This window comes from Oncorhynchus nerka, unplaced genomic scaffold (assembly GCF_034236695.1).
Source record: "Oncorhynchus nerka isolate Pitt River unplaced genomic scaffold, Oner_Uvic_2.0 unplaced_scaffold_1861, whole genome shotgun sequence".
NCBI lineage: Eukaryota > Metazoa > Chordata > Actinopteri > Salmoniformes > Salmonidae > Oncorhynchus > Oncorhynchus nerka.
In genome coordinates, this window is record NW_027039460.1 from 1 (window position 1) to 25000 (window position 25000).

A 25000-nucleotide genomic window follows, 5' to 3' on the forward strand; every position below is an offset into this window, starting at 1 on the left:
AAATCATAGGGGACACTTCATCTACTAACCCTTCAAATCATAGGGGACACTTCATCTACTAACCCTTCAAATCATAGGGGACACTTCATCTACTAACCCTTCAAATCATAGGGGACACTTCATCTACTAACCCTTCAAATCATAGGGGACACTTCATCTACTAACCCTTCAAATCACAGAGGACAATTCATCTACTAACCCTTCAAATCATAGGGGACACTTCATCTATTAACCCTTCAAATCATAGGGGACACTTCATCTATCTAACTAACCCCCTTTCAAATCATAGGGGACACTTCATCTACTAACCCTTCAAATCATAGGGGACACTTCATCTACTAACCCTTCAAATCATAGGGGACTTCATCTTAACCCTTCAAATCATAGGGGACACTTCATCTACTAACCCTTCAAATCATAGGGGACACTTCATCTACTAACCCTTCAAATCATAGGGGACACTTCATCTACTAACCCTTCAAATCATAGGGGACACTTCATCTATTAACCCTTCAAATCATAGGGGACACTTCATCTACTAACCCTTCAAATCATAGGGGACACTTCATCTACTAACCCTTCAAATCATAGGGGACACTTCATCTACTAACCCTTCAAATCATAGGGGACACTTCATCTACTAACCCTTCAAATCACAATTTGTAGATGGACTGAGGTGGATGATAGATGGACTGAGGTGGATGATAGATGGACTGACGTGGATGATTGATGGACTGAGGTGGATGATAGATGGATGATAGATGGACTGAGGTGGATGATAGATGGACTGAGGTGGATGATAGATGGACTGAGGTGGATGATAGATGGACTGAGGTGGATGATAGATGGACTGAGGTGGATGATAGATGGACTGAGGTGGATGATAGATGGACTGAGGTGGATGATAGATGGATGATAGATGGACTGAGGTGGATGATAGATGGACTGAGGTGGATGATAGATGGACTGAGGTGGATGATAGATGGACTGAGATGGATGATAGATGGACTGAGGTGGATGATAGATGGATGATAGATGGACTGACATGGATGATAGATGGACTGAGGTGGATGATAGATGGACTGACATGGATGATAGATGGACTGAGGTGGATGATAGATGGATGATAGATGGACTGAGGTGGATGATAGATGGATGATAGATGGACTGAGGTGGATGATAGATGGATGATAGATGGACTGAGGTGGATGAATAAATAAAAAATGAATAAATAAAAATGAGAATCAAATTGTCAACGGGACAACAGTAACCAAGTGTCAAAATAACCAACACATTGAACAATAACAATAAGTATACAGTAGAGGACATGTGCAGGTTGATTGGCCTGTCAGACACTGTCCCTCCACTTATGGCAGGCAGCAATGTAGAGCCCTGCCAACCCACAGCTCTCTGCGTCCTCCCCCAACAGGATGGGTAGCCTACTCTCATCAGAGAGGTCTTCAATGTAGAGCCCTGCCAACCCACAGCTCTCTGCGTCCTCCCCCAACAGGATGGGTAGCCTATCCTCATCAGAGAGGTCTTCAATGTAGAGCCCTGCCAACCCACAGCTCTCTGCGTCCTCCCCCAACAGGATGGGTAGCCTATCCTCATCAGAGAGGTCTTCAATGTAGTGTGCTGCCAACCCACAGCTCTCTGCGTCCTCCCCCAACAGGGAGCCTACTCTCATCAGAGAGGTCTTCAATGTAGAGCGCTGTCAACCCACAGCTCTCTGGGTCCTCCCACAACAGGATGGGTAGCCTACTCTCATCAGAGAGGTCTTTGAAACCTTGTAAGAGCCCTAAACAACCCACAGCTCTCTCGTCTCTCCCCAACAGGAGGGAGCCTATCCTCATCAGAGAGGTCTTCAATGTAGAGCCCTCTCAACCCACAGCTCTCTGGGTCCTCCCCCAACAGGATGGGTAGCCTCTCTCATCAGAGAGGTCTTCAATAAGGGTCTCTTTCTCTCTCGCTGTCAACCCACAGCTCTCTCTCTCTCTCTCCCTACTCCTATCCTCATCAGAGAGGTCTTCTCTCTCTCTCTCAACTCTCAGCTCTCTCTCTCTCTCTCCCTCCTCAGGACTAGCCTCTCCTCTCAGAGAGGTCTTCTCTCTCTCTCTCCTCTCAGCTCTCTCTCTCTCCCTCTCTCTCTCTAGCCTCTCTCTCAGAGGTCTTCTGAAACCTCTCTCTCTCTTTCTTCTGGAATCTCTCTCTCTCTCTCTCTCTGTCTCTCTCTCTCTCTCTCTCTCTCTCTCTCTCTCTCTCTCTCTCTCTCTCTCTCTCTCTCTCTCTCTCTCTCTCTCTCTCTCTCTCTCTCTCTCTCTCTCTCTCTCTCTCTCTCTCTCTCTCTCTCTCTCTCTCTCTCTCTCTCTCTCTCTCTCTCTCTCTCTCTCTCTCTCCCTCTCTCTCTCTCTCTCTCTCTCTCTCTCTCTCTCTCTCTCTCTCTCTCTCTCTCTCTCTCTCTCTCTCTCTCTCTCTCTCTCTCTCTCTCTCTCTCTCTCTCTCTCTCTCTCTCTCTCTCTCTCTCTCTCTCTCTCTCTCTCTCTCTCTCTCTCTCTCTCTCTCTCTCTCTCTCTCTCTCTCTCTCTCTCTCTCTCTCTCTCTCTCTCTCTCTCTCTCTCTCTCTCTCTCTCTCTCTCTCTCTCTCTCTCTCTCTCTCTCTCTCTCTCTCTCTCTCTCTCTCTCTCTCTCTCTCTCTCTCTCTCTCTCTCTCTCTCTCTCTCTCTCTCTCTCTCTCTCTCTCTCTCTCTCTCTCTCTCTCTCTCTCTCTCTCTCTCTCCTCTCTCTCTCTCTCTCTCTCTTCTCTCTCATCTCTCTCTCTCTCTCTCCCTCTCTACTCTGCTTACTCTCTCTCTCTCTCTCTCTCTCTCTCTCTCTCTCTCTCCTTCTCTCTCTCTCTCTCTCTCTCTCTCTCTCTCTCTCTCTCTCTCTCTTCTCTCTCTCTCTCTCTCTCTCTCTCTCTCTCTCTCTCTCTCTCTCTCTCTCCTCTCTCTCTCTCTCTCTCTCTCTCTCTCTCTCTCTCTCTCTCTCTCTCTCTCTCTCTCTCTCTCTGGATGGCAAATGAGTTAAGAAGAGGATAACTCTCTGTTCCGAAGTAAAGAAAAACAGAGACACATGCCGTCCTGCGCCAAACCAGAAGGGAGTGGGAGGGGATCTGGATGAAAGCAGAGATCCTGTCAGTGTGTGCAGTGCTGCTCATCTCATCTCACAACTGTACTAACCACCGTCGAACTGCTCCTCAACCGTCTGACTTCGACTGACTCTCTCAAACATAAAGGGTTAAAGAAAACAACTAAAATCCCTCCTATTTTTCTTTCCCTCCGGAGGATATGGAGAGCCACCTGCCAACTTCTAAGGAGTAAAATCCCTCACACCCTGTCTCTCTTTCCTTCCTTCTGGAACTCTTCTGCTTTCTCTCTCTCTCTCTGAGTATTTCACCCTGACTCCTTATATTTTACCCCTGGCAGAGAGAGAGTCCCATGGAACCCCGGGTTCCGCTGCTGTCGTCAGTAACTTGGAGCGCTCTGGGAACTTTGCGAACTTCCCCGTCTGTGCCTCTGTCTGTTCCGGAGTAGGAGAGAGAGACGGAGGGAGAGACGGAGGGAGAGACGGAGAGAAGGACGGAGGGAGAGGGGGGTAGCAGTAGTTGAAGCAGCCCTGCAGACGAACACTCCTCTGGAGACCTCAGAACCTCAGGACCGGCTAGAACCAACCAGCAGGACATCGAGCTGGTGATACCTCCCCAGGGACAGGCCACCATGATGGGCCAGCGTCCTAACCGCCTCTCCGTCCTGGGGCTACTCTTACTGCTCCTGGACCTGGATGTGAGTCACGGCTCCGCTGCTCCCGCTGAGGACGAGGATTACTACATGCAGGAGTTACTCACCAGGGACCACTACTACCACGCGGCACCTGAGGAGGAGATGGTACCACCCGTTCCCCCCTTCGAAGGGGCCCGAGGGACCGACAGGATGAAACGTCCCCCCAGTCAGAAGGAGACAACCAACAGGAACAATCGTCCCTCCATCCAGAAGGAGACAACCAACAGGAACAAGCGTCCCTCCATCCAGAAGGAGGCTACCGGCAAGGCAGAAAACGTCAGACAAACAGACAAGACCAGGGTCACTGAAACAAAGTCAGGTACTGTTAGTGTTTCTGTACACACACACACACACACACACACACACACACACACACACACACACACACACACACACACACACACACACACCACACACAGTTACACACAAACACACCACACACACACACACACACACACACACACACACACCACACACCTCTGACCACACACACCATTCCCAGAGTGCCCAGACCTCTACTTTAAGTTACTGTAAACTTTGTAAACCCTCCTTCTGTTACTACCCAGGGTGCCCATGTCTGACCTAGCAGAGTGTCCTGTTACTACCCAGGGTGACCAGGTCTGACCTCTGACCTAGCAGAGTGTCCTGTTACTTCCCAGAGTGCCCATGTCTGACCTCTGACCTAGCAGAGTGTCCTGTTACTACCCTGGGTGCCCATGTCTGACCCTGGGTGCCCATGTCTGACCTCTGACCTAGCAGAGTCTCCTGTTACTACCCAGGGTGACCAGGTCTGACCTCTGACCTAGCAGAGTGTCCTGTTACTACCCAGGGTGCCCATGTCTGACCTCTGACCTAGCAGAGTGTCATGTCTGACCTCTGACCTGTGTCCTGTTACTACCCAGGGTGCCCATGTCTGACCTCTGACCTAGCAGAGTGTCCTGTTACTACCCAGGGTGCCCATGTCTGACCTCTGACCTAGCAGAGTGTCCTGTTACTACCCAGGGTGCCCATGTCTGACCTCTGACCTAGCAGAGTGTCCTGTTACTACCCTGGGTGCCCATGTCTGACCTCTGACCTAGCAGAGTGTCCTGTTACTACCCAGGGTGACCATGTCTGACCTCTGACCTAGCAGAGTGTCCTGTTACTACCCAGGGTGCCCATGTCTGACCTCTGACCTACAAAGAGCAGCAGGTTTATTTTGTTGAAAGGTCAGTCCGAAAGCTCCGTAGCGGTGAAAACATTATTGGGTCCTCCGTTCTGAAGAGGTTGTGTTGGTGCAAATGAAGGCCATCCTATAAACACTGTAGTACAATGTTAACAGAGCTTTTAAAAAACCCACTGTGGATCTACTACTGTATCTGAGGAACGGTTTGATTAATGACCCTCATCTATATGTGTGTAGAGCGACTGTACGATTACGTTACAACACCAGGCTGGCAAAGTCAGTGAGACCAAACGTTATTATAGTCTTCTAATGCCCTTGGCGCCAACGTGTCTCTCTGCCTCTGATGATTCATTTCAAACAACGTGGTTGTTTTTGTGGTATTTTGATTGGCTAAAAGAGTCTTCCCAAAATGTTACCATCCAAATTCTCAGCCAATCAAAAGACAGATCTTTCAAACGACACCAAAGTCTTTAATTAGACGGTTGTATAGTTTTTTTTACAGCCAGTTACTGCCTAGATACATGTTGCCTGGAAACATGTTGCCTGGAAACATGTTGCCTAGAAACATATGTTGCCTAGAAACAGATAGAAACATGTTGCCTAGATACATGTTGCCTAGATACATGTTGCCTGGAAAAATGTTGCCTAGAAACATGTTGCCTGGAAACATATGTTGCCTAGAAACATATTTTAGAAACATATGTTGCCTAGAAACATATGTTGCCTAGAAACATATTTGCCTAGAAACATGTTGCCTAGAAACATATTTTGCCTAGAAACATGTTGCCTAGAAACATATTTTGCCTCGAAACATGTTGCCTAGAAACATATGTTGCCTAGAAACATATTTTGCCTAGAAACATATTTAGCCTAGAAACATATTTTGCCTAGAAACATATTTTCCCTCAAATGTTAGTAGGTAGGACACCAGAAGATGTATTAGTAGGGATTAACATTGTGAGTCGGTTGCTGATAATGGGATGTTATTGTTCAGTAATGTGAACCAGACATTCATAGGAAACCTCCCAAACGCCACCCTATTCCCTACGTAGTACGGACCCTGGTCAGAAGTAGTGCTCTATGTGGGGAATAGGATGCCATTTGGGGATAAACCATAGTGATACGTGTGATGAATCTAAATGTAAAAGTTGAGGCACACAGACATGGGAACCTAGAAGATTTGAGGACAGAGATTCAGGGAACATCATCCACATCTAAATCAATCTGTGATGACCAGAGAGAGACAAATACATTTAATCATGTCTTTAGGGAGGTTTACTAGAGGAGCCCCTCACTCCTCTTCTATCCCTCCATCCCTCCATCCCTCCATCCCTCTGCCCCTCCGCCCCTCCACCCCTCCACACCTTCATCCTTCCATCCCTTCATCCCTCCATCCCTTCATCCCTCCATCCCTCCACCCCTCCACCCCTTCATCCTTCCATCCCTTCATCCCTCCATCCCTTCATCCCTCCATCCCTCCATCCCTCCACCCCTCCATCCCTCTATCCCTCCATCCCTCTATCCCTCCATCCCTCCACCCCTCCATCCCTTCCCCTCCATCCCCCTCCCCGCCCCTCCATCCCTCCACCCCTCCACCCCTTCATCCTTCCATCCCTTCATCCCTCCATCCCTTCATCCCTCCATCCCTCCACCCCTCCACCCCTTCATCCTTCCATCCCTCCATCCCTTCATCCCTCCATCCCTCCATCCCCCTCCATCCCTCCATCCCTCTATCCCTCCATCCCTCCACCCCTCCATCCCCCTCCTCTATCCCTCCATCCCTCCATCCCTCCATCCCTCCACAGATACTGTAGATGAGAGACAGCAGGTTAATCTGAGTCTTTAGTATTTTAGTCCCAAAATGCACCCTTTTGTTCCTTAAAACCTTTAACAAATGAATAGGGAATTATCTTTGTGATCTTTGCTAATTCATGGATTTCACCACTTGAATTGTGAAGTTTCTTTTAGTGTTTTCCCCCGTTTATACATAGAGCCATAAAACTAATGAATATTATATTGTGTTCTATGAAATACATGTTCTTACCGTTGCCAAAGACCTTCATAAACACAGCCAAATTATATATATATTTTTTAGCGGTAGGCATAGAGCTATATGAAAGGTATTTATTAGACTGTTTAGAATGATGAATTCCAGAAGACGTGTCATTGGCTTAGGTAGCCAATGGGGTTGTCGATAGCCGGCTTTTCTAGTGTTAAAAGGAAGTAGCGAATGACCATGACATGCGCAAGGCATCTTCAAAAAGGGTTTTGGTAACGCAAAAGTAATGTAGCGAGGTTACTTTCCACATTAAGTAATAAGTTACTTTGAATGGAAGTAACATAATATAATACGTTACTTTTAATGGAAGTAACGTAATATAATAAGTTACTTTTAATGGAAGTAAAATCGTAATGTATTAAGTTACTTTTAATGGTAGTAACATAATATAATAAGTTACTTTTAATGGTAGTAACATAATGTAACAAGTTACTTTTAATGGAAGTAGCATAATGTAATAAGTTACTTTTAATGGAAGTAACATAATATAATAACATTTACATTTAAGTCATTTAGCAGACGCTCTTATCCAGAGCGACTTACATTTACATTTACATTTATTTACATTACATACAGACTTACAAATTGGTGCATTCACCTTATGACATCCAGTGGAACAGCCACTTTACAATAGTGCATCTAAATCTTTTAAGGGGGGGGTGAGAGGGATTACTTTATCCTATCCTAGGTATTCCTTAAAGAGGTGGGGTTTCAGGTGTCTCCGGAAGGTGGTAATAAGTTACTTTTAATGGAAGTAACATAATATAATAAGTTACTTTTAATGGAAGTAACATAATATAATAAGTTACTTTTAATGGAAGTAGCATAATGTAATAAGTTACTTTTAATGGAAGTAACCTAATATAATAAGTTACTTTTAATGGAAGTAACCTAATATAATAAGTTACTTTTAATGGAAGTAAAATCGTAATGTAATAAGTTACTTTTAATGGAAGTAACGATGTAACGTCACAAGTTATTTTTTTAAGTAACGTTCCCAAACGCTGTTCCCTACATAGTGCACTACTTTTGACTAGGAACCCTTAACCCTGATAGGGAATAGGGTGTGATTTGGTACGCAGTCTCTGTGTGGCGTTCGGAGGGCTACGTGGCCCCTATTACAGGAGAGGTATTAACCTCCAGGGAGGAAAGGGTTGGAATTAGGAGGAGGGGACTCCTGTTCCCTACACACACACACACTAACACACACACAGACACGCACGCACGCACGCACGCACGCACGCACGCACGCACGCACACGCACACACACACACACACACACACACACACACACACACACACACACACACACACACACACACACACACTCCAGTATATTACATCTTAGTGTTCTGGCTGAAATCTTTCCTTACGGCATCACAGACCACGTTCAGTAGCAGCTCAGTGATTGGTTCAGCCATAGAGGGTAGGTGTAAATCCAGCCGTGTGATAGGATGAGAGGGAGAGGAACATGCGTATAGTCAGACACACATGGTGTAGGTAGTGTCCTGCAGTGGCATGGCCTGCTATTGGCTGGTAATTGGGAGCAGCTGTGGCTGCAATGACTCAACTGTTCAGGAATCCTCACACGTGCCACGGCAGGGTAAGACTACGGTTGGGGTGTGTACCTGTCCTGCCTCGGCAGGGTTAGACAGGGGTTGGGGTAGGTACCTGTCCTGCCACGGCAGGGGTAGACTGGGGTTGGGGTAGGTACCTGTCCTGCCACGGCAGGGGTAGACTGGGGTTGGGGTAGGTACCTGTCCTGCCACGGCAGGGTAAGACTGGGGTTGGGGTAGGTACCTGTCCTGCCACGGCAGGGTAAGACTAGGGTTGGGGTAGGTACCTGTCCTGCACGGCAGGGTTAGACTGGGGTTGGGGTAGGTACCTGTCCTGCCACGGCAGGGTTAGACTGGGGTTGGGGTAGGTACCTGTCCTGCATCGGCAGGGTTAGACTGGGGTTGGGGTAGGTACCTGTCCTGCCCCGGCAGGGTAAGACTAGGGTTGGGGTAGGTACCTGTCCTGCCACGGCAGGGTAAGACTAGGGTTGGGGTAGGTACCTGTCCTGCATCGGCAGGGTAAGACTAGGGTTGGGGTAGGTACCTGTCCTGCATCGGCAGGGTAAGACTAGGGTTGGGGTAGGTTGGGTAAGACTAGGGTTGGGGTAGGTACCTGTCCTGCCATCGGCAGGGTAGACTGGGGTTGGGGTAGGTACCTGTCCTGCCTCGGCAGGGGTAGACTGGGGTTGGGGTAGGTACCTGTCCTATGTTGATATGAGAGAGGGATAAGAGCTTCGAACCTGTCCTATGTGGATATGAGAGAGGGATAAGAGCTTTAACCTGTCCTATGTTGACATGAGAGAGGGATAAGAGCCTTTAACCTGTCCTATGTTGATATGAGAGAGGGATAAGAGCTTTAACCTGTCCTATGTTGACATGAGAGAGGGATAAGAGCCTTTAACCTGTCCTATGTTGATATGAGAGAGGGATAAGAGCTTTAACCTGTCCTATGTGGATATGAGAGAGGGATAAGAGCTTTTAACCTGTCCTATGTTGACAAGAGAGTGGGATAAGAACCTTTAACCTTTTAAGCTTTCAGACAGATTTGTATTTTTATCTCTCTCACACACACACACACACACACCGGCTTTTAGTCAGTTGAAATTGTGTAACTGTCGTCAGATAATACAGCATTACTAGAACATCTCCTCCCACTCAGAAGTTGGCCAATGAACTTGAAGATCTGTGAAAGAAATTTAGGATTTCCTAAATAAATCTCGCTTTTGAGTGAGAATATCCAGTTTAAATCTAGTTTTTGAGTGAGGATATCCAGTTTAAATCTAGTTTAGGAGTGAGGATATCCAGTTTAAATCTAGTTTTAGGAGTGAGGATATCCTGTTTAAATCTAGTTTTTGAGTGAGGATATCCAGTTTAAATCTAGGTTAGGAGTGAGGATATCCAGTTTAAATCTAGTGTTTTGAGTGAGGATATCCAGTTTAAATCTAGTTTTTGAGTGAGGATATCCAGTTTAAATCTAGCTTTTGAGTGAGGATATCCAGTTTAAATCTAGTTTTTGAGTGAGGATATCCAGTTTAAATCTAGCTTTTGAGTGAGGATATCCAGTTTAAATCTAGTTCTTGAGTGAGGATATCCAGTTTCTAATTCATGTTTTGTTTTTCTCTCCTCAGTGAAGAATGGAAACAAGAAGGATGAGAAGAACAGAAAGGGAACGTTGAAAACTCCCAACAGCATCAACGAGGCAGAGGGCCACTACAAGTCAGCAAGAGAGGGTGATGGTGATTCATGAACACACACACACACACACACACACACACACACACACACACACACTGACTGACAGACACACACAGACACACACACACAGACACAGACACAGACACACACTGATTGACACACACACAGACACACACACACACACAGACACACACACACACACACACACACAGTCACACACACACACAGACACACACACACAGCGTGTCTCTAACTATCCTTCTCCAGTTGACTGAATTCAAAAAGCTGATTTTATTTTCCCTCTGAGGAGAAACCCTGGCAGGAAAGACGATGCTTGAAAGGATAAGTCGCAGGATGAGATCCAAATGGCACCCTATTTCCCAGTAGTGCACTACTTTTTACCAGGGCACTGTGGGGACCAGAGCCCTTTGGACCGTGGTCAACAGTAGTGCACTACTTTTTACCAGGGCACTGTGGGGACCAGAGCCCTTTGGACCGTGGTCAACAGTAGTGCACTACTTTTTACCAGGGCACTGTGGGGACCAGAGCCTTTTGGACCGTGGTCAACAGTAGTGCACTACTTTTTACCAGGGCACTGTGGGGACCAGAGCCCTTTGGACCGTGGTCAACAGTAGTGCACTACTTTTTACCAGGGCACTGTGGGGACCAGAGCCCTTTGGACCGTGGTCAACAGTAGTAGGGTGGAATAGGGTGCCATTTGGGATAGACGGCTGTCCTCTTAGCAGATTAAATATTGTGTTTGGTTGCTATGGATCACGTCCTGGTTGTTATGGATCATGTCCTGGTTGCTATGTAACATGTCCTGGTTGTTATGGATCATGTCCTGGTTGCTATGTAACATGTCCTGGTTGTTATGGATCATGTCCTGGTTGTTATGGATCATTTCCTGGTTGCTATGGATCATTTCCTGGTTGTTATGGTTCATTTCCTGGTTGCTATGGATCATGTCCTGGTTGCTATGGATCACATCCTGGTTGTTATGGATCACGTCCTGGTTGTTATGGATCATGTCCTGGGTTGTTATGGATCATGTCCTGGTTGTTATGGATCATTTCCTGGTTGCTATGGATCATGTCCTGGTTGCTATGGATAATTTCCTGGTTGCTATGGATCATGTCCTGGTTGCTATGGATCATGTCCTGGTTGTTATGGATAATTTCCTGGTTGCCTTGGATCATGTCCTGGTTGCTATGGATCATTTCCTGGTTGCTATGGATCACATCCTAGTTGTTATGGATGACTTCCTAATAGTCCAACAGGAGCCAAGATGATCGAGCCTGATCCCAGATCTGTGTGTGTGTATGTGTATACATGTGTTTATGTTGCCTTGCCAATCTGGTCCCAGATCTGTTTGTGTTGTCTTGCCAACATGGTCCCAGGTCTGTTTATGTTGCCTTGCCAACATGGTCCCAGGTCTGTTTATGTTGCCTTGCCAACATGGTCCCAGGTCTGTTTGTGTTGCCTTGCCAACATGGTCCCAGGTCTGTTTGTGTTGTCTTGCCAACCTGGTCCCAGGTCTGTTTGTGTTGTCTTGCCAACATGTTTGGACCAGGCAAATGCTGCTCCGAGTCCCAGAACCAAGTCCAATAGTCTGTGGTCCAGTGGAGCATCTATCTCACCACTCTGCTCCAAGCCACAATGACCACACAATGACTCCAGTCATCTATTATGTTGATTCATATGACTCCAGTCATGTATCATGTTGATTCATATGACTCCAGTCATGTCTCATGTTGATTCATATGACTCCAGTCATGTCTCATGTTGACTCATATGACTCCAGTCATGTCTCATGTTGATTCATATGACTCCAGTCATGTCTCATGTTGATTCATATGACTCCAGTCATGTATCATGTTGATTCATATGACTCCAGTCATGTATCATGTTGATTCATATGACTCCAGTCATGTATCATGTTGATTCATATGACTCCAGTCATCTATTATGTTGATTCATATGACTCCAGTCATGTATCATGTTGATTCATATGACTCCAGTCATCTATTATGTTGATTCATATGACTCCAGTCATGTATCATGTTGATTCATATGACTCCAGCCATGTATCATGTTGATACATATGTGGTGCAGCAGCATACCGACGGAACCGTCTTCCCACCGTTTCATTTGGCCATTTAATCAATGGGCATCATGTTATTTCTTAATCTGGGCTTTTTGTTTCAAAGACATTAAGTGGGTATTACCCTGTTGCATTCAAGATGGTTGCTGTTTAACACCAGGGTCAAGGTTTACTAACTCTCCGGGAAGCAGAAACAGAGAAATAGTCCAAGACAAGTAGCAGGGTTAACATTTCAACTTTAAAGGGAGCATTCAGAAGTGACTTAGGCTTGTGAGGTGACCATTGGATCCCAGAATGGTTTTAACCTGTTGGAACTTGTTGGAACAGATAAAAAAGAAGCCCACTCTCTGTCTCTCCCGCTCTTTCTTTCCCCACCCCTTTCATTGTGTAACAAGCCGTCATATCGGGTTAGTCCACTGGGGACTTTTCATTGTGTAACAAGCCGTCATATCGGGTTAGTCCACTGGGGACTTTTCATTGTGTAACAAGCCGTCATATCGGGTTAGTCCACTAGGGACTTTTCATTGTGTAACAAGCCGTCATATCGGGTTAGTCCACTAGGGACTTTTAATCGTGTAACAACCCGTCATATCGGGTTAGTCCACTAGGGACTTTTCATTGTGTAACAAGCCGTCATATCGGGTTAGTCCACTGGGGACTTTTCATTGTGTAACAAGCCGTCATATCGGGTTAGTCCACTAGGGACTTTTCATTGCATTATGTTAGTAATCAATTCAACCTATACTGTGTGTGTTTATGTATAATTAAATACAGTTAATTGATTTGTAAAAATAGCCGTCATCACATTAATGATAGTCTTGTCACGACACTGAGGTGACCCGTTGGATCCCAGGATGGTTTAAACATGTTGGAACATGGGAACACAACACTGGCATGTCTGGCAGGGAGACTGAGGTGACCCGTTGGATCCCAGGATGGTTTAACCTCTTACCTCTACCTGGGACGCTTGCGTCCCAACTAGAGCTCTGGAAATGCAAATGCGCTACGCTAAATGCTAATAGTATTAGTTAAAACTCAAAAGTTCATTAAAATACACATGCAGGGTATCAAATTAAAGCTACACTCGTTGTGAATCCAGGCAACAAGTCAGATTTTTAAAATGCTTTTCGGCGACAGCATGAGAAGCTATTATCTGATAGCATGCACCAATACACTACAACAGAAAAGCACAGCAGGGGACGTAAACAAAATAATTAGCATTTCGGCGTTACACAAACCGCACAATAAAATAGAAAACAGTCATTACCTTTCACCATCTTCTTTGTTGGCACTCCTAGATGTCCCATAAACACTATTGGGTCTTTATTTCGATTAAATCGGGCCATATAAAGCCAAGATATCGTTATATGTAGACTGTGTGATAAACGAAAAAAACAGCGATTTCACAACGTAACGTCATTTTTTAAAATTCAAAAAGTAGACGATAAACTTTCACAAAACACTTCGAAATACGTTTGTAATGCTACTTTAGGTATTAGTAAACGTTAATAAGCGATAAAAATCATCCGTAGGCGATGTACATATCATTAGCTGTCGTCTTGGAAAAAATTTCAGGAGAGAGCTCTTCCGGAATGATCTGGGCGGAGACCGGAGGTACGCCGTGCCCCTCTTTCGGTTCAACCAAGAATCAAAGAGGATTAAATTCACAAGATACTCGACTGCATGGGGATGCTGTGGGAGTTGAATGCTCGGTCTTATCTAATTCGGCTCACTGTTAACAATTGCTGGAAGTGGCGCAAGGATATTTATTTCCATTTTCTGTGATCAGGTTTTCCTGCGCTTTCCGATGTAACGCACGTTATGTAATAGCCACAGTCGTGATTTAACCAGTTTTAAAAACGTCCGAGGGTTTCCTATACACACATTCTAACCATATGAACGTACTATATTCCTGGCATGAGTAGCAGGGCGCTGAAATGTTGCGCGATTTTTAACAAAATGTTCAAAAAAGTAGAGGGTAGGAGCAACTAGTTAAACATGTTGGAACATGGGAACACAACACTGGCATGTCTGGCAGAGAGACTGAGGTGACCTGTTGGATCCCAGGATGGTTTTGACATGTTGGAACATGGGAACACAACACTGGCATGTCTGGCAGAGAGACTGAGGTGACCTGTTGGATCCCAGGATGGTTTAAACATGTTGGAACACAACACTGGCATGTCTGGCAGAGAGACTGAGGTGACCTGTTGGATCCCAGGATGGTTTTAACATGTTGGAACATGGGAACACAACACTGGCATGTCTGGCAGAGAGACTGAGGTGACCCGTTGGATCCCAGGATGGTTTAAACATGTTGGAACATGGGAACACAACACTGGCATGTCTGGCAGAGAGACTGATGCTGTAAAGTATTTCAAGAAACACACAGACACTTTCTAACCTGCTCTCGGCTCTCGGCTCCCAATCCCAAGACATGATTTTAGGACTGCAGTTATTGTTGAATACGTACCTGTTTATTCAATCAACGTATATTCATTTAGTGCTTGGGGTATAGTTTTTCCCGGACTGTAGATGATTTATGGTCTGTATTTGACAGTTTAATCATGGCTAAAGTTTGACTGTAGACAATTTATGGCCTGTATTTTTGACAGTTTTAAAGTCAGCTAAAGACAGCTAAAGACAGCTAAAGACAGCTAAAGACAGCTAAAGACAGCTAAAGTCAGCTAAAGACAGCTAAAGACAGCTAAAGACAGCTAAAGACAGCTAAAGTCAGCTAAAGACAGCTAAAGACAGCTAAAGACAGCTAAAGACAGCTAAAGACAGCTAAAGTCAGCTAAAGTCAGCTAAAGTCAGCTAAAGACAGCTAAAGTCAGCTAAAGACAGCTAAAGACAGCTAAAGACAGCTAAAGACAGCTAAAGTCAGCTAAAGACAGCTCAAGACAGCTAAAGTCAGCTAAAGACAGCTAAAGACAGCTAAAGACAGCTAAAGTCAGCTAAAGACAGCTAAAGTCAGCTAAAGACAGCTAAAGACAGCTAAAGACAGCTAAAGACAGCTAAAGTCAGCTAAAGACAGCTAAAGACAACTAAAGACAGCTAAAGTCAGCTAAAGACAGCTAAAGACAGCTAAAGACAGCTAAAGTCAGCTAAAGACAGCTAAAGACAGCTAAAGACAGCTAAAGTCAGCTAAAGACAGCTAAAGTTTGAAAACTATTTTTTTTGTGTGTGTTATTTTCCTAAAGGAGAAACCAAATGGCAAAACATTCACAGATAATCAAATGAAAGTGTTGGAAGAGTTTTTTTCTCCCAGGTATTGTCCTGTGTCCATAACTCATGGAGATATACTGGAGGAAGAACCAAGGAAACAACAGGTATTGTTCTGTGTCCATAACTCATGGAGATATACTGGAGGAAGAACCAAGGAAACAACAGGTATTGTTCTGTGTCCATAACTCATGGAGATAATACTGGAGGAAGAACCAAGGAAACAACAGGTATTGTCCTGTGTCCATAACTCATGGAGATATACATACTGGAGGAAGAACCAAGGAAACAACAGGTATTGTTCTGTGTCCATAACTCATGGAGATAATACTGGAGGAAGAACCAAGGAAACAACAGGTATTGTTCTGTGTCCATAACTCATAGAGATAATACTGGAGGAAGAACCAAGGAAACAACAGGTATTGTTCTGTGTCTATAACTCATGGAGATAATACTGGAGGAAGAACCAAGGAAACAACAGGTATTGTTCTGTGTCCATAACTCATGTAGATAATACTGGAGGAAGAACCAAGGAAACAACAGGAATTGTTCTGTGTCCATAACTCATGGAGATAATACTGGAGGAAGAACCAAGGAAACAACAGGAATTGTCCTGTGTCCATAACTCATGGAGATAATACTGGAGGAAGAACCAAGGAAACAACAGTTATTGTTCTGTGTCCATAACTCATGGAGATAATACTGGAGGAAGAACCAAGGAAACAACAGGTATTGTTCTGTGTCCATAACTCATGGAGATAATACTGGAGGAAGAACCAAGGAAACAACAGGTATTGTCCTGTGTCCATAACTCATGGAGATAATACTGGAGGAAGAACCAAGGAAACAACAGGTATTGTTCTGTGTCCATAACTCATGGAGATAATACTGGAGGAAGAACCAAGGAAACAACAGGAATTGTCCTGTGTCCATAACTCATGGAGATAATACTGGAGGAAGAACCAAGGAAACAACAGGAATTGTTCTGTGTCCATAACTCATGGAGATAATACTGGAGGAAGAACCAAGGAAACAACAGGTATTGTTCTGTGTCCATAACTCATGGAGATAATACTGGAGGAAGAACCAAGGATACAACAGGTATTGTTCTGTGTCCATAACTCATGGAGATAATACTGGAGGAAGAACCAAGGAAACAACAGGTATTGTCCTGTGTCCATAACTCATGGAGATAATACTGGAGGAAGAACCAAGGAAACAACAGGTATTGTTCTGTGTCCATAACTCATGGAGATAATACTGGAGGAAGAACCAAGGAAACAACAGGTATTGTTCTGTGTCCATAACTCATGGAGATAATACTGGAGGAAGAACCAAGGAAACAACAGGAATTGTCCTGTGTCCATAACTCATGGAGATAATACTGGAGGAAGAACCAAGGAAACAACAGGAATTGTTCTGTGTCCATAACTCATGGAGATAATACTGGAGGAAGAACCAAGGAAACAACAGGTATTGTTCTGTGTCCATAACTCATGGAGATAATACTGGAGGAAGAACCAAGGAAACAACAGGTATTGTTCTGTGTCCATAACTCATGGAGATAATACTGGAGGAAGAACCAAGGAAACAACAGGTATTGTTCTGTGTCCATAACTCATGGAGATAATACTGGAGGAAGAACCAAGGAAACAACAGGTATTGTTCTGTGTCCATAACTCATGGAGATAATACTGGAGGAAGAACCAAGGAAACAACAGGTATTGTTCTGTGTCCATAACTCATGGAGATAATACTGGAGGAAGAACCAAGGAAACAACAGGTATTGTTCTGTGTCCATAACTCATGGAGATAATACTGGAGGAAGAACCAAGGAAACAACAGGTATTGTTCTGTGTCCATAACTCATGGAGATAATACTGGAGGAAGAACCAAGGAAACAACAGGTATTGTCCTGTGTCCATAACTCATGGAGATAATACTGGAGGAAGAACCAAGGAAACAACAGGTATTGTCCTGTGTCCATAACTCATGGAGATAATACTGGAGGAAGAACCAAGGAAACAACAGGTATTGTCCTGTGTCCATAACTCATGGAGATAATACTGGAGGAAGAACCAAGGAAACAACAGGTATTGTTCTGTGTCCATAACTCATGGAGATAATACTGGAGGAAGAACCAAGGAAACAACAGGTATTGTCCTGTGTCCATAACTCATGGAGATAATACTGGAGGAAGAACCAAGGAAACAACAGGTATTGTCCTGTGTCCATAACTCATGGAGATAATACTGGAGGAAGAACCAAGGAAACAACAGGTATTGTTCTGTGTCCATAACTCATGGAGATAATACTGGAGGAAGAACCAAGGAAACAACAGGTATTGTTCTGTGTCCATAACTCATGGAGATAATACTGGAGGAAGAACCAAGGAAACAACAGGTATTGTCCTGTGTCCATAACTCATGGAGATAATACTGGAGGAAGAACCAAGGAAACAACAGGTATTGTCCTGTGTCCATAACTCATGGAGATAATACTGGAGGAAGAACCAAGGAAACAACAGGTATTGTCCTGTGTCCATAACTCATGGAGATAATACTGGAGGAAGAACCAAGGAAACAACAGGTATTGTTCTGTGTCCATAACTCATGGAGATAATACTGGAGGAAGAACCAAGGAAACAACAGGTATTGTCCTGTGTCCATAACTCATGGAGATAATACTGGAGGAAGAACCAAGGAAACAACAGGTATTGTTCTGTGTCCATAACTCATGGAGATAATACTGGAGGAAGAACCAAGGAAACAACAGGAATTGTCCTGTGTCCATAACTCATGGAGATAATACTGGAGGAAGAACCAAGGAAACAACAGGTATTGTCCTGTGTCCATAACTCATGGAGATAATACTGGAGGAAGAACCAAGGAAACAACAGGTATTGTCCTGTGTCCATAACTCATGGAGATAATACTGGAGGAAGAACCAAGGAAACAACAGGAATTACATGACATTCCCTACTACACTGCGGCAGGGATTTATTTGTGTTGAAATGGTTGATCATTTCTTTAGCCTTCAGAATGCTCAGCAGCGATAGCGCTATGATTTAGATTTTTTTTTTCAATCCAGATGTTTCCCAAAGAGTTGATATCTGTAGTAAAACACACAAGAAGAGCAGCCTGGAATAATTTGGTGGGACCAATGTCAAGCACAATTGAATTCCAAGTCTTTATTGATGCTTTATAAACATGCCTTTGATGTGCAGCTGTCTGTCTGGCAATGCATGCTGGGAGTAGAGTGATCCAGCAGAGCAGAGTGTGGTGTGTGTGTGTGTGTGTGTGTGTGTGTGTGTGTGCGTACTAGTGCGCATGTGTCTGTCATTGTGCTCTGGTCAAAAGTAGTGCACTGCTACTTCTCTCTCTGCTTGTTTTACCTGTTAACCTGTTAACCTGTTAACCTTGGTTGATAAGTCTGATCTTGTTTTACCTGTTAACCTTGGTTGATAAGTCTGCTGTGAGAGGCTGTGAGGGCTCAGGCTGACCCTGATACGTTCTGATGCCGCGCTTTGGAGTCACGCTAATAAATCACGTGTCTGTTGGCAGTCTGGGAACAGCTCTCAGTGTTTTCCTCAGCTGGCAGAGGTTACAACAACTCATTTACTTACTTATTCCACTCTGTTCTAAAAGTTTCCACAGAAACGCAGATGTCTCAGAGACAATGTTGCCCACTGCATCGCAGTGCTTGAGGCGTCACTACAGCCCCTGGTTTGATCCCAGGCTGTGTCACAGCCAGCCGTGACCGGGAGACCCATGAGGCGGCACACTATTGGCCCAGTGTCGTACGGGTTACAGGAGGGTTTGGCCAGCCGGGATTTCCTTGTCCCAACGTGCTCTGGCTCCTGCAAGCTGACATCGGTTGTCAGTTGGATGGTGTTTCCTCCGACACATTGGTGCGGCTGGCTTCTAGGTTAATCGAGCAACGTGTCAAGAAGCAGTGCGGCTGCTTGGCAGGGTCGTGTTTCGGAGGACGTTTGGCTTTCGACCTTCGCCTCTCCCGAGTCCATACGGGAGTTGCAGCGATGAGACAAGACTGTAACTACCAATTGGATATCAGGACATTGGTGTGAAAAAAGGAAAATAATAATAATAATATGTTGTTGTCAGATCAGATCTCACCTAGCCTGGTCTCAGATCTGATCCCACCTAGCCAGATCTTAGATCTGATCCCACCTAGCCTGGTCTCAGATCTGATCCCACCTAGCCAGATCTTAGATCTGATCCCACCTAGCCAGATCTCAGATCTGATCTCACCTAGCCTGGTCTCAGATCTGATCCCACCTAGCCAGATCTTAGATCTGATCTCACCTAGCCTGGTCTCAGATCTGATCTCACCTAGCCTGGTCTCAGATCTGATCCCACCTAGCCAGATCTCAGATCTGATCCCACCTAGCCTGGTCTCAGATCTGATCTCACCTAGCCTGGTCCCAGATATATTTGTGATTTTACCTTCTCCATCCTCAAAATGTATTCCATGACAATTCCATAAGGAGTTGCCAAGAGAGCTATAACAGACTGGCACCAAGAATGAGAAAGAGCCTGACCAGACTTGAATCCAATGTTGTGTTTAGCCCCTGCCTACTGCGGTGATGTAAGGTCTTGTGCTCTAGCTAGCTAATCAACAACCATAATAAACTGTTTGCTTATTTGCAATGAAGACACTTTATGACTTCCCAGCAAACCAAAAATTGGTTCTGTGAAAGTTCCCAGAACATTCTTTCAGGGCTTTCTCATACCACAAAAAAGAACTGTCCAGACGGGCTGGTGATTATACAATGTTTGTTTAAAACATTCACCTGATGTTGTAAGAACATTCCTAGAACATATTTAATCTGTTCTTTAAAGGTTCTCAGAATGGTTCATTTAGTTGTGGCGACAGTCTGGTGAGAATGTTGTGGGAACAGTCTGGTTAAAATGTTGTGGCGACAGTCTGGTGAGAATGTTGTGGGAACAGTTTGGTTAGAATGTTGTGGGAACAGTCTGGTTAGAATGCTGTGGGGACAGTCTGGTTAGAATGTTGTGGGAACAGTCTGGTTAGAATGTTGTGGGAACAGTCTGGTGAGAATGTTGTGGGAACAGTCTGGTTAGAATGTTGTGGCGACAGTCTGGTTAGAATGTTGTGGGAACAGTTTGGTTAGAATGTTGTGGGAACAGTCTGGTTAGAATGCTGTGGGGACAGTCTGGTTAGAATGTTGTGGGAACAGTCTGGTTAGAATGTTGTGGGAACAGTCTGGTGAGAATGTTGTGGGAACAGTCTGCTGAGAATGTTGTGGGAACAGTCTGGTTAGAATGTTGTGGGAACAGTCTGGTTAGAATGTTGTGGGAACAGTCTGGTGAGAATGTTGTGGGAACAGTCTGGTTAGAATGTTGTGGGAAAAGTCTGGTGAGAATGTTGTGGGAACAGTCTGGTTAGAATGTTGTGGCGACAGTCTGGTGAGAATGTTGTGGGAACAGTTTGGTTAGAATGTTGTGGGAACAGTCTGGTTAGAATGCTGTGGGGACAGTCTGGTTAGAATGTTGTGGGAACAGTCTGGTTAGAATGTTGTGGGAACAGTCTGGTGAGAATGTTGTGGGAACAGACTGCTGAGAATGTTGTGGGAACAGTCTGGTTAGAATGTTGTGGGAACAGTCTGGTTAGAATGTTGTGGGAACAGTCTGGTTAGAATGTTGTGGGAACAGTCTGGTTAGAATGCTGAGGGAACAGTCTGGTTAGAATGTTGTGGGAACAGTCTGGTTAGAATGTTGTGGGAACAGTCTGGTGAGAATGTTGTGGGAACAGTCTGGCTAGAATGCTGTGGGGCCAGTCTGCTGAGAATGTTGTGGGAACAGTCTGGTTAGAATGCTGTGGGAACAGTCTGCTGAGAATGTTGTGGGGACAGTCTGGTGAGAATGTTGTGGGAACAGTCTGGTTAGAATGTTGTGGGAACAGTCTGCTGAGAATGTTGTGAGAACAGTCTGGTTAGAATGTTGTGGGAACAGTCTGGTTAAAATGTTGTGGGAACAGTCTGGTTAGAATGTTGTGGGAACAGTCTGCTGAGAATGTTGTGAGAACAGTCTGGTTAGAATGTTGTGGGGACAGTCTGGTTAAAATGTTGTGGGAACAGTCTGGTTAGAATGCTGAGGGAACAGTCTGGTTAGAATGTTGTGGGAACAGTCTGGTGAGAATTTTCTGGGGACATCACAAAATATATGTTTCCAAACACAAAAACTGTCCAGTTAGGAAGATGGATTCAACAATGTTTCTTTTAGGGTGCAAAAAACATTCAGACGATGCTGCAAGAACGTCCCTAGAACACATTTAGTCTGTTCTTTAAAGGTTCCCAGAATGTTTCATTGGGTTGTGGGAACATTGTGAGGGATATTACAATAGATAGTTTTCTCAAAACACTTAAACTGTCCTATTGTCCTGTCCTACTCAGATCATGTTTGTATCAGTGTACACAAAACATTCCTTTTGATGTTCCATTAATGTTGACAGAACAGTCGTTGAGTTATTTAAACGGTTCCTCGAACATTTGATTAGGTTGTGGGAACAGTGTGGATACATTACAAGAAATAAGTTCACAAAACACAAGATATACTCAGTCATACAATGTTTAAGTTACGGTTGTAAAGGACATTCCTATAATATTGCAAGAATGTTGGAAGAACACCCAAATCGTTCCCAGAACATTTTATTATCTTTTTTTTTTTTTTTTGGGGGAGTTGTCTGGGATGTTGCAAGAATATTCTTGTGATATTCACATAGATTACACAGCACATTCCCACAACGTTGCACAACGTTTTAATGTTGTTCATAACATATCTGTTTCATGTTTTAACCTAATATTCCATTGATGTTCACGCAATACACATTTTTTACCTTGTCTTGGAGGTCCTCCAAATATTTAAATATAACATTTTTTGAAAATGTTATATTTAACTTTTACGTAATATTACCACAACATTCTCAGCGTGCAAATGTGTAGCTCCTTAAAGCAGATTGAAATTCATCCCCGTTATGTTTCTCTACAGATTTAACGGCAATTGACATTTGAAGGTGATGTAGACACATTTTAATTTCACTCATAGGACATTCCCACAGCATTTAATCATGCAAACTAAACATATTTTTTTCACTTCATATGTTGACAATCTGCATATTATTTCATTCATAGGACATTTGGGGGCAGTATTGAGTAGCTTGGATGAATTAAGGTGCCCAGAGGTGCCCAGAGTAAACTGCCTGCTACTCAGTCCCAGTTGCTAGTATATTCATATTATTAGTATGTTTGGATAGAAAACATTAGGCCATGATGTCTGTGAGTATAACAGAACTCATTTGGCAGGGAAAAAACCTGAGGAAAAAAAAATCCAACCAGGCTGTGGGAAATCTGAGGTTGGACGATTTTCAACTTTCCCTATTGAAGATACAGTGGGAGATTGGTCATGTTGCACTTCCACTAGATGTCAACAGTCTTTAAAACTTGTTGAGGCTTCTACTGTAAAGGAGGGGCTCATAAGGGCTCTTTGAGTTAGTGGTCTGGCAGAGTGCCACGGGCTCGTGACGCGCGGTCATGAGAGGTAGCTCGCGTTCCATTGCTTTTCTACAGACAAAGGAATTGTCCGGTTGGAACATTATTGAAGATTTATGTTAAAAACATCCTAAAGATTTGGTTTGACATGTTTCTACGGACTGTAACGGAACGTTTTGACATTTCGTCTGCTCCTAGTGAACGCGCTTCGTGACTTTGGATTTGTTTACAAAACGTAGCTACAAAAGTAGCTATTTGGACATAAATGATGGACATTATCGAACAAAACAAACATTTATTGTGGAACTGGGATTCCTGGGAGTGCATTCTGATGAAGATCATCAAGGGTAAGTGAATATGTATAATGTTATTTCTGACTTCTGTTGACTGCACAACATGGAGGATATCTGTTTGGCTGGTTTGGGCTCTGAGCGCCGTACTCAGATTATTGCATGGTTTGCTTTTTCCGTAAAGCTTTTTTGAAATCTGACAGAACGGTTGCATTAAAGAGAAGTGGATCTAAAAATTCCATGTATAACACTTGTATCTTTGCTCAACGTTTATGATGATTATTTTATATATATATATATATATATATATATATATATATATATATCATATCTTATATGATATATATTTTTTTGAGTATTTCTGTAAATTAATGTGGCTCTCTGCAAAATCACTGGATGTTTTTGGAACTACTGAACATAACGTGGCAATGCATACTGAGATTTTTTTTATATAAATATGCACTTTATCGAACAAAACATACATGTATTGTGTAACATGAAGTCCTATGCGTGTCATCTGATGAAGATCATCAAAGGTTAGTGATTAATTTGATCTCTATTTCTGCTTTTTGTGACTCCTGTCTTTGGCTGGAAAAATGGCTGTGTTTTTCTGTGACTTGGCAGTGACCTAACATAATCGTTTGTGGTGCTTTCGATGTAAAGCCTTTTTGAAATCGGACACTGTGGTTGGATTAACAACAAGATTCCCTTTAAAATGGTATAAGATACTTGTATGTTTGAGGAATTTTAATTATGAGATTTCTGTTGCTTGAATTTGGCGCCCTGCACTTTCACTGGTTGTTGTCATATCGATCCCGTCAGCGGGATCTCAGCCATAAGAAGTTTTTGGATGACCCGAACCAAATTCACATAGAAATGTAGTTACACATCTGTCATTCTCATTGAAAGTGAGTCTAAATAGCGGTATATCTGTTCTACGTGCGCTATGTCTACGCTTCCCATGCATAAGTTTGGTTTTTGCGTCTTTTAATTTCAGTTTTGTACACCAGCTTCAAAACAGCTGAAAATAAAATAATTGTGGTTTATTGAAAGGATATTTCACAGCGTTTTAGATGTTTCTCGGCACCACGTGTCAAACTCATTCCCACGGAGGGCCGAATATACTGGTAACTGGATTTATTCACCATCCCTTCACCCATCCTATCTTGTACTTCTGGGCCCATATTTACAAGGTGTCCAAGACACAAGACTGGGGACCTCGTCAAGCATCTCAAAGGAGGGATTATATTATATATATATATATATATATAGGATATCCAAGACACAAGATTATATTGGGTGATATTATTATATTGTGTGTGTCCAAGACACAAGACTGGGGACCTCGTCAAGCATCTCAAAGGAGGGATTATATTATATTATATATATATAAGGATATTATTATATTGGGGGATTACATTATATATATATTTTTGATATTATTATATTTGCGTTTTTGTTGTTGTTGTTATTTACACAATGTAAAAAAAAATAGTTTGTCTAAATTTTGCAAATTCTGATTGGATTTATACATCTGTACAAGATAAATCCATCCTC

At 43.7% G+C, this 25000-nt stretch overlaps 1 protein-coding gene across 2 annotated transcripts in view; it reads left to right on the forward strand.

The window, feature by feature from the left end:
* Positions 1-3145: 3145 nt before the first annotated feature.
* Positions 3146-25000, forward strand: part of LOC135567669 (inactive carboxypeptidase-like protein X2) — a 58057-nt gene continuing 36202 nt past the window's right edge. Inside the window, exons 1-2 of one of the 2 annotated variants that reach the window (XM_065014966.1) lie at positions 3146-4137; positions 10227-10334. In XM_065014966.1, coding sequence (XP_064871038.1) covers positions 3756-4137; positions 10227-10334 — 490 coding nt within the window. In that variant the 5' untranslated portion in view covers positions 3146-3755. The remainder of the gene's footprint in view (positions 4138-10226; positions 10335-25000) is intronic. The other variant, XM_065014967.1, reaches the window with a different exon arrangement.